This window comes from Zonotrichia albicollis, chromosome 10 (genome assembly GCF_047830755.1).
Source record: "Zonotrichia albicollis isolate bZonAlb1 chromosome 10, bZonAlb1.hap1, whole genome shotgun sequence".
Classification (NCBI taxonomy): domain Eukaryota; kingdom Metazoa; phylum Chordata; class Aves; order Passeriformes; family Passerellidae; genus Zonotrichia; species Zonotrichia albicollis.
The window spans coordinates 37,652,847-37,663,679 of NC_133828.1; the positions used below are offsets into that span (position 1 = coordinate 37,652,847).

General features: G+C 54.6%; 1 protein-coding gene across 1 annotated transcript; it reads left to right on the forward strand.

The window, feature by feature from the left end:
• Positions 1–5,209: 5,209 nt before the first annotated feature.
• On the forward strand, positions 5,210–7,342 carry LOC141730417 (uncharacterized). The gene is made up of 6 exons (XM_074547883.1): positions 5,210–5,314; positions 5,446–5,601; positions 5,761–5,782; positions 5,950–6,318; positions 6,443–6,499; positions 6,793–7,342. The coding sequence occupies exons 1-6, from the start codon at positions 5,210–5,212 to the stop codon at positions 6,807–6,809; spliced, it is 726 nt and encodes a 241-aa protein (XP_074403984.1). The 3' UTR covers positions 6,810–7,342.
• The last annotated feature ends 3,491 nt before the right edge of the window (positions 7,343–10,833 follow it).

Below are 10,833 nucleotides of genomic sequence, written 5' to 3' on the forward strand. Positions count from 1 at the left end.
AGGGATCGGAGTTTTCTTCTATAGTGGTCGTTGTTGAAAGGGGAGTTCCTTGAAGGATTGGAGCAGGGCATGCCGAGGCATGGTGTGAAAAAATTGTCCATCACAGTCCGCAAGAGCAATTTGAAATGACAGTGAATCCCTGAAGAGAGTCTCTAATTCTGCTGCAGTAATAGGGAGATGCATTACTGCTGCATCATATCCTGTCAGGCTCGGGCACTGGAGTTTGTCCCATTGACAGCAGCTAAATAAGCATCTCAGGTTGAATGGTTATAGTTTTTGAAAAGGTGTGTGGCAGAAAAACCCACTCTACGAACCAGAGAGGATGCTCCTGTACATCCCATTGACCAGTAAGAGCATAGGGTTGGAAAGATTGCATATTGGTGATTTTTGCCCAGCATCCAGGAGGAATGATGAGGAGGAGTCCATCTTATCAGAAGGTGAAATAATTACTTTATTAGACTGTATTTTACTATATTATATTACCCTGTATTACATTACATCTGAACTGAATCTGCCAAGCACTCAGCTGCCCAGAATCTCGTGGTTATCAGCTGGCAGTCCCGACACACACACATGGATTCAATTGGCCAGTGAATCAAAACACTCACACCAGAATCCAGTTGCCAATTGCATTCAGGTAAACAACCTTCCACAATGCATTCCACTTTGGTACAACACAGGCGCAGCAAATGACAAAAGAATTGTTGTGATCATTCTTTTTTCTGCTTTTCTCACTGCTTCTCTCAGGTTCAGAGAATGTGAATCCCACAATTGCAAACTCACAAACATTTACAAAGGCAAATTTGGGTTTCAACACGTGGCAAAGAAGTTACCAATTTCATCGCTTACTGTCTCTAAAGCCTTTTGGAAAGATTTTGTCAACTGCCATAGGGAAGGGAGATCTGACTTTCCTTTTCACAGGTGAAATAAGGGGGATAATTCCTTTTGTGGTGATTCCCAATAAAGTGTGGATCCAATGAATAGTGCCTAACAACTTTCCAACTCATTCAATGTGTGTATATTGGTTTTTTTGGGTGACTGGCAGTGGGGTGACTGTTTTCTCCAATAATTTGAAACCCAGGTATTTCCAGGGAGGTTCAGTTTGGATTTTTTCTGTGGCTATGCACAAGCCTCTGCTGGCAAGCCATTCCTTTAAAGCAGCAAGACAATCACCCAATAATGGAGAATTGTCAGAAGTAATTAAAATTTTCCACATGTGGTGATACATCAAGACAGATAGCTATTTTTGCCATAATTGGTTGTATTACTGAGTGAATGATAAAGTGACTGATAACAGGACTGATCTTCATAGCCTGGGGGAGGTGGCAGTGTGTGCAAGGGCCCTTTGTGACACGGTGCAGCACGGTCACCATGGCAAGAAATGGGACAGGGTGTCCAAGGGCCCTTTGTGACACGTGGTGACATAGGAGCTGGTGGTGACCGGAGCAGGCCACAGTGCTCGGAGCAGGCGACGGGACAGGACGGGACAGAGCGGTGCCGTGAGGAGCCCCCGCACAGCGCGCTCGTTCGTGTCCCACCCGGAGCTTTTCCGAGGCATTGTTCCTACAGGTGACCTCGTGGCCAGACCGTGGGCCCTGGTGGCCCGTGGCCTCCCCGAGGATTTTGTTTTCCAGGCGCCTTTGAGGCCAGACTGAGGGACTTGGTGACTCGGAGCTTTGCCGAGACATCTCCTGTCCCTGCAGCCGGTGCCCTCAAGGCAAAACCGTGGATCTGGTGACCACCATAGTTTATGAGGAGTCTCCTGTCCTTGTGACAGGAGCCCTCAAGACCAGGGTGCAGGACTTGCTGTCCTGCAGCCTTTCTGAGGCTTCTCTGTCTCAGGTGCCTTCAAGGCACAACTGCACAACTTGTTGACTTTGAGCTTTCTTGAGGCATCGCTCTTTAAGGTGCCCTCGAGGCCAGACTCTGACATGGCGGGCAGATTCCGCGGCCTGTTCAAAGTGTTCAGGGGGAAAGAAAAGAGAGACCCTGGAGCTGCCCCAGCACAAGAGCCTGAAAAGCCAGAGCAGTTTCAAACGCTGCAGGATGGTGAGCAGAAGACCTGGGGCAACAGGGCTGATGGCTGCAGCCAGCTTGGCCCCATCCCATCCCATCCCATCCCATCCCATCCCATCCCATCCCATCCCATCCCATCCCATCCCATCCCATCCCATCCCATCCCATCCCATCCCATCCCCTGGGGACATGCCCATGGACAGGATGGAACAGGGGCAGGGCAGACACCCCGCAGTGGCCGTGCTCCATCCCCTGGGCCATCCCGGGGCTCTCCCTGCCTGGGCAGCGCAGGGCTGGGCTGTGCTCTCCGGCCTCTCCCGCAGCCCCTCAGCTCTGGCTGCGCTCGCTCTTTGCCAGATGCAGCCCTGGACAAGACACAAGAGCAGGAACCCGGCCATGGCCGCTTGCGCAAAACCCTGAAGGTACCTGCAGCCACCCCGACCTGGGCTGGGCCTGCTGTCCCTGCTCAGCCCAGCACCACACTTGGAGCATGCCATGGAGCATCCCTGGTTTCCCTGACCTATGTTCTCCTGCAGAGGTTCCGGAAATTCCTGCCCATTCGGCGTAGAAAAATCAGAACCACAGCAGCAGAGGATGAAGCTGAGCGAGACTCCAGGCCGACCCATTTCCAGGCAAAACCCCACATCAGCCCAGAACAGACAGCGCTCTCTGCAAACAATGCAATGAATTATCAAAGAGTGAAGGCTGTTGACATGGCAATGACTGAGAGCAAGGCCATCAGAACCACTGACACAAGAACGACTCAGGGCATCACAAGTACTGGCAACATTCCCGTTCCCACTAAGGATTTTTTCAAAGACAGTGCTGTTCCTTCTCCGCAGCAGGTAAGCAGCCTGGGGTCAGGCCTGGAGGCCTGCCAGGACCGTGTGTCCCCTCAAGCCACGGTCACTGGGCCCCCTTTAGCCTTTCAGGCCAGCACAGTGTGGCAGGAAGGGAAGCACTTCTTGAAGGAAGCTGGGGAAATTTCTGCCTTGGGCAGCACTCAATATCTCCCCCATGCCTCCTGCAGGTGCCAGCCATTGTAAGGAGCATCCACCAGAGTCTACAGTCTGATGTCACTCTGGATGCCAGGCTGCAAAGTGGCATTGTGAGGCTGGCTGAAGAACACCCTGATGATGTGGTGCTGACCCTCCTGCGCTGTGCCCCAACATGTGACAGGTACGGGGCCCACGTGCCTGCACAGCTCAGAGCCCACCAGCCTTTAGGGCCCATGGCCCTGCACAGCCTGTGCTATGGGCTCTGCCAGACAGGCACAGAGGTGCAGGACCCTGGGGCCCCTCTGTTTGCCAAGCCTGCTGCCAATGCTCCCTCCCTGCCCCTCAGGGCACCGGGGCTCTGTCACCTGGGCCCCCACAGCTGCACAGGGCATGGTCCTGGGACTGAGATGCCCCTGACACAGAGCTCTGATCCCACAGAGCTGCTGCAATCATGTGGAGAATCATTGGCTCGTCACGAGTCACAATGGAGAAAGTGCTGCCCACACTAGTCCGTGTAATGGAGGATTGGCCACTGCACAGTGCCTGCACCTCTGATGGGGACGACAGGGATGTTTTTGCCCTGGCTGTGAGTTTCTGGGCCCATGCTCACCCCCAGGACGCCTCTCCAGCAGCTCTCCATCCTCTCCATGCCTCAGGCGCTGGGCTGAACCCTGGGCTAGGGGCAGGCTCAGGGGGCACCAGGCCTGCGGCTCCTCCTGCATCTGCCCTTGGGCCCTGTCCCACAGACACCTCGGCACTGAGCGCTGTCTTGGGCTGCTTCTTTTGCAGGCAACTCTGGTGATCTGGGTGATTGTCCAGGTGCCTCAGTACCATGAGGGAAGAATTCATTCTTTCTACCCACTGTTTGTGGCTCTGCTTTTCCATGTTGCCATCACCACACAGCAGATGCCACCAGAGGAAGTTGATGCCTTCTGGACAGCATGCCAGGAGGAACACCGCCTTCCCAGCAAGCTTAACAGGTCCCAGTCCTCCTGTCCTTCCCATACCCTTGTGGCCAGGGCCAGCACTCCCAGTGTGACCTGGGCTTTGCTCTGCACACAGGTTTGCAGTGCAGTCCATGAAGGCTCTGCTCTACCTACTGCGCTGTGACAATGAGGTGATGTCTATGGAGCGCAAGCGTGGCTGGGACACGATGCTGTGTGCGCACACCCAGCACTATGCCGTGGGTCTGCTGGCCAGGTGAGACCCCCGTCTCCCCACTGCCCCCAGCATTTGTGTCCTGTGCCCCACTCTGTCCCTGTGGTCATGGGCTAGAGAGCCTCATCACTGAGGGACAGCCAAGGAGACTGGAAAAGGCTGGGAGAGGAGGGTGCCCAGAAGGGGCCATTTCCCAGAGCACCCACATTTGCTCCAGGGATGCTGGGGAAAGACCAGAGCTCTCTCAGTCAGTCCTGGGAGAGGTTTGTCCCCCACCTCAGGGTCTTGGTGCCTTTTTCCCCCTGCCAGGGAGATGCGTTATGTCTTGACCACCCTGTGTTCCCATGTCGCATATCGCCTTCTCCTGCTGCTCAGCAGTGAAAAGCCAAGGTGGGATCTGCCCTTGCTGGCATTCCTTGTGGAGGTGAGCCTGGTTCCAGCCCTGCCTGGCTGAGCTGCCTCCCAGCTCTCTGCCCTCTCACAGCCACAGCTGCCTGGGACGGTGCCCACGCCCTGTGCTGCTGCCTGGGCCCAGCCCTGTGCGCTTCTGGGCTCCTGCTGGCCGGCTCCCCTGTCACTGCCCTGTGCCTTTCAGGTCCTCGAGTGCCTGGACTGGAGGAAATGTGCTCTCACTGTCGTGAAGATCATGTCAAGGTACCTGCAGAGCAAGTGCAGGGAGCGGCGTCGCCTGGCACTCAGAGGCCTCGTGGTGGTCAGCAAGGATCCCTCGATGGTGAGAAGGGGGCAGCGGCTGAAGCTGCGCTGTGGAAAGCAGCCCTATGGGCGTGCAGGGCTTCAGGAGCTGAGGCAGCTGCTCCCAGCTCTCCTGCCTCACCTGCCCCAGTGCTTTGGGGCAGGCCTTTGGCCTGTGGGCCCTGCAGCAGCAGGGTGGCCTTGCAGTGCCAGGGTGCTGTTGGTGGTGCAGCCGTCCATGGCTTCCCAGCACAGTCTTGTGTTCCACACAGGCCAAACCTCTACGCAGCGTGTCTCGAAGCCTTCTGAAGCTTCTGGGCGATGCAGATGGAGATGTGGTCAGCATGTCCCTCTCTCTGTTCAAGAAGATGCTCGAGAAAAAACATCTGGTGATATCTAGCACTTCTGCCCCAAAGCTGGCTGAGGCCCTCCTGACGCTCTTTGACAATGTAAGGCTCTGTGCTTCCAGCCATGGGCACTTGCTGCTGACCAGAAATTTTGTGCTCTGTGGATATTCAGGTGTTTTCCCAGGAGTAGAGGATATTTGTTGCTCAAGTATTTTCTTCCTCCTTTTCTCCAGGAGAACAGCCAAGTGCAGTTACTCGCCATTTACCTCTTCCGCAAGGTGATGGAGTTGGTAGTGGATGAGGGAAAAGGGCCCCTGAAGACAATTGTGAACCAGAGCCTGCTCCTCCTCTTCTTGCACTGCCATGAGGAGAACCAAGACCTGGCAGAGGTGAGGTTTGCTGTGATGCTGATGGATCCCTGGGAGGGGGCTTGGCTGCATCCTGCCTTGGCACCTCATGGACTGCAGCCTCCTCCAGGCCTTGGCAAAGGGATGTGATTCCGGTGCCCTGGGCTGTGGGGCCATCTCTGGGTCTCTGCTGCTCTCCAGGCCTTTCGGGAAGCACTGAATTGTGCGGCTGGGTTCTTGGGGAAGACGGATCTCCAGAAGGAACAGCCATTGAAAATTGATGAGTGCCTGGTAAGGAGGGCCTGAAGCCCCAGGCTCAGCCCGGAGAAGGCCCCTGAGGGCGGTGCTCAGGGTGCGGGCTGGCAGCTGTGCCCCTGCCCGCTGCTGCAGCCAGAGGCCGCGCGGGCTCTTCTCCAGGCTCCCGTGGGCCCGAGCCGGGTGCCCATGGAGCCCCGGCCCGGCGGGGCTGCGGGCCGGCACCGCGGCTCCCCGGGCAGCAGCCGGCCCTCTGCCCCCTGCCCTCGGGAGCCCTTGGCCAGCGGCTGCTGGCCGCGCCTCAGGGCTCTGCGGCCAGGGGAGGCCGGGGCAGGGCGCAGGCAGCGCCCGGCCGAGGGCCTGAGCCCGCGCCAACCCTTCCCTCCTGCCGCTCTCTGCAGCTGGCAGAGGACAGGAGCCGAGTGGCCCAGCAGATGCAGTGGGCCCTGCGGTTCCTGGATAGCCCGCAGGAGTCCGTACGAGAGGCGGCCCTCAGGATCATCGGTGAGCCCCGAGCCGGCTCCCTCCCCGGGCCGCCGCAGCTCGGCCCCAGCCCCGCCTGCTGCCCCGGCAGCGCCGCTGGCACGGAGCTGTGCCGCTGGGGCCGTGACAGGCTCTGTGTTCACAGGCATGGCCGGGCGGTGCCTCAGGGGGAAGAGGGACGAGCTCCGGGCCCACAGTCCGGGTGAGTGAGGACACCGCGCTGACAGCGGGGACTGCCCGGGAGAGCTGCATTGCTCCGGCACGGAGCTGCAGTCCCTGTCCCGGCTGCGGCGGCCTTCGCTCTCTGAGTGGATGAGGGGTGGCCTGGGCAGGGCACAGCGAGCGATTTCAGGGACACTGGTCGGGAGGATTCGTGGCCAGCGTCCTTCGGCTGATCCCGTTGGCCCCTCCTCTCTTCTGGCCAATGCAAGAGCTGAGTGGGACACCCTTGTGTAATGGTTTTGGTAACCTGGATATTCACACCCAATGTGCCAGAAGAGCTGAAGAATTAGGTGCATCTTCAGGATCCAGTGAACCCGTGTCCCAAGAACAGCACCAGGAGACACTGAAGAGGACACCATCTCCCACTGCCACTGGAGCTCCAGGCACAGCTGATGCTGGGCACAGCTGAGCCTGTGAGAAGCTCGGTAGCTCCTGCCTTCACCCTGCCTGTGGATATCTCCCTCCCACCAGCCCTGAAACCCTGGTCATTCCCTTTTTCCCTCCCATATCACCCCTTTGCTTAGCCTTTCATTAATAAACAGTTTGGCTTCTTCAGTTTGCCTGCATCCTGTGTGTCAGGACCACAGTCGTGTCTAAGGCCCTGCCATATTTGGTCCGCTGTTGTGCGCATCAACAAGATAATGAATAAAACCAGGTTCAAAAACTCTCCTGGAAAGGCAAGATCCCAATTTTAGCAGCTTTTTCCACCTCCATGTTGCAGGAATTCATGGGTCTGCTGGATAGGGGGTGTTCATGCCAAGTTTCCTGCCCACTTGTCTAGGAACACTCTAATGATAGTGCTGGTGTGATGATTCAGTCTTGTGAGGTTTTTTGGGATATTTTTAGAGGATTTCAGGGGCCTCGGATAAGGGAAGAAAGCAAGACACAATCCAGATCCAGAAAAATCCCATATAGCACTGGAAATGAGGAGAACTCGGTGGAAAGACGCACAAAGGAACTGGAAGAAAAAGAATTTTTAAGAAGGCAAAAATGGGTAAAAGAAGGATAAAATTCCAAATGAATCCACCTGTAAAGAATAACCTCAAGGTGCAATAGGAGAAATTCCAACACAACAGGTTACCAGGGGCTGGCAGGGCCCAAATTTTTACTTTATTTAGGAAAATTTTAGAGGTATTTTTTAACATGTTTTTCAAAGAGAATCCTACTTTTCCTTTCTGAATGGACTGGAAGTTGCCTCCTGTTCATGCTGTGCTGGTTTTGCCCATGTTCATTCCTGAATTAAGATTTAAAAAAACAGAAAAAACATTTTTAAAATAAGATACATTATTAATATTATTATTAATATTAATAATGATAATATGCACAGAACTATAATAATAATGTCAACAGAACACAACTAGAATAAAAAATGTCATAAATAAATTGTCAAGATCCTGAATATTTATTCTTTGTCGATTTTTTGCGGAATAAACCTTTAGTGTTTTATTTTACTATTTAAAATATGTTATTTTGCTATGTGTTATCCTGGAGATAAAAACTGCTTTGGTTTCTTGAGTTGTTTGGGTTTCTTCCCTTGAGTGGCTGGGAATTTTTCTGGTTGAAAATTTAAAGGTGTTGAAAATTTTTATAAAAAGGGGAGAAAAGAAAAAGGGGGAAAAATTCGGAAAAAAGTAAAAAACAAAGGCAAAATCTCTTAAAAATATAAAAAGCAAGCAAAAAATGAACAGTCACATTTTGTTTCCAATGTGCGCCTTGGTGCCTTGATTTTTCCATGGTTTTTGGTGTAGTCCTGACTTGTAGAGTTCTCCAGACAGGATGCTGAGCTTGGTGGGGATTGCGGAGCCACCGGGGGCATTCCCAGTTTTCCTTGCCACCTGTAGTATCTGATGCCATCACACATGTGTCCGTCTTGGAGCACCAAAGGTGCCATTTTTATAAATTCCCAATGACCAGAATGACATGATTCCATGGGAATTTGTGAGGAGAACTGGAGGATTTGATATTCCCCATGCCCAGAATGCTGTTATTCCATGGATTGCCAGTGTTGATGGGAAGGTGTGAGGGGAAGCAGATGATTCTAAACTCCCAACCCCTAGAATGCTGTTATTCCATGGCATTCCAGTGTTGCCCACCAAATGCAACCCTGGACCATCAAATCCAAATTTTGACCAATAAATCCAATTGTTCACCACCAAATCCAGCCTTGGACCTTCAGGTCCAAACTCTGTCAAATTCAAACTTTGACCACCAGTCATGGGACGGGAAGGGATGTCATGGAATGGGATGGGGCCAAGCTGGCTGCAGCCATCAGCCCTGTGGCCCAGATCTGCCACTCACCCTCCTGCAGTGGCTCGAATGGCACCACCTCCTTGGTCTCCTCTGCTGAGGCAGCTCCAGGCCCTTCTTCCTCCTCCTCCATCCAGGCGAGCTTGGGCACACTTGGAGGTCTCTGCTCCATGTGTTTTCCATCTCTTTCCCATTCTGTCCACGGACACATCCCCAGGGTTGGGATGGGATGGGATAGCATGGCATGGCATGGCATGGCACGGCACGGCATGGCTGCAGGTACCAGCCCTGTTGCCAAGCTCTGCCACTCACCCTCTGGCAGCAGCTGGATTGGCACAACTTCCTTGGTCTCCACTTCTGGATCAGGGTCAGGCTCTTCTTCCTCCTCCCCCACCCAGGCCAGCTTGGGAACTCTCGGGGGTTTCTGCTCAATGATCTTGCCATCCCCGTCCGGTTCTGTCCATTGGAATGTCCCTAGTGGATGGGATGGGATGGGATGGGATGGGATGGGATGGGATGGGATGGGATGGGATGGGATGGGATGGGATGGGATGGGATGGGATGGGGCCAAGCTGGCTGCAGGCACCGGCCTATGGCCCAGCTCTGCCACTCACCCTCCTGGAGCACCAGGATAGGCACAAGTTCCTCGGTATTCAGTTCCAGGTCAGTTTCAGGGTATTCCTGCTGTTTCTGCACCCAGGAATACTTAGAGAGTCTTGAGGGTCTCTGCTCCATGTCATGGATTGAAATAATGCCAGATTACAAGACAAATGCCTATGGAAAGCTACGAGTGACCAAATCCTCTGGACTGGCCAGATGTCACACGTAAAAGCAATGCCTTGGAACAGCTCCGGGTGGGACACGAACGAGCGCGCTGTGCGGGGGCTCCTCACGGCACCGCTCTGTCCCGTCCTGTCCCGTCGCCTGCTCCGAGCACTGTGGCCCGCTCCGGTCACCACCAGCTCCTATGTGTCACCACGTGTCACAAAGGACACCCTGTCCCATTCCATGTCACAGTGACCGTGCTGCACCGTGTCACCAAGGGCCCTTGCTCACACTGCTGCCTGCCCTGGGGCCGCCCCCAGCCCAGCCAAAGTGACCCAGGCTGGAAGCAATGCCTGGCCCCAGGTGTCCAAGGCAGCCCCACAGGATCTTTAGGAAGGGCTCAGAGCATCAGCAAACGCTGCCCTGCTCTGCGGGCTCAGGGCAGCAGAAGGAGCCCCCAGGGCTGCCGACGCAGCCGCGCTGGGAAGGGCACGGGCCCTTCCAGGGACGCTGGCACGGCCTCCTTGGGACACGTCCCCGCCCGTGGCCATCCTAAACCTGCGGGTGTGACTCGCACAAGGAACGTGTGGGCCCGGGCACCAATGCTGCTCTGAGCCCTGGGACCCGGGCAGCGCTGCCATCAGCAGCTGGGGCACAGTCCCTGCCCAAGCAGAGCTGCCACCCCCCGAGCCCTGGCAGCGCTGGTGCCCGTCTCCTGCCCCAGAGTCCTGTGGCCCCGGGGGGCTTCTGTGCCACAGGGAGCCAAAGCCCACATGCACTGGGGGCTGATGGCAGGAGCACCTGCAGCAACTGCTGGCAACACTTGGTCTCTGTCAGAAGCTCTTCCTCCATGCTGGAATGATTTTCTCATTGAACTAATTTTCTGCACCATAAAACAATGTTTGCCATGAAGACACCGAAGAATCTGCCATTAAGGAATCCTCACTTCAGGAAAGCTTAACTTCCCATTGCTCATCTCAAGTAGTTCCAAAATTTGCAATCTTCCCAAATTTCTGGGGATGGTGTGAGAATGTGACTGGTCTACAAGTTTGCGTCCCAGTCTGAAGCAGCAACTCATTTGCCTTATCATCCGTTGAAGGTCACTTTACAAAACATGTCACTGCACAGAGCCAAAAAGAAGGCCATTCTTTGGTTTGCAAATGGTTTTCGATGAAGGGATTGTAATCTCCTTATTCTCTTCAGGAACAAAAGCTCTCAAGGAATGAAAGACCACTCAGTGTTACAACAGTAACCAAAACAAATGAGTAGATGGGAAGAGGGCTGATCCTCCCCCAGTACAGA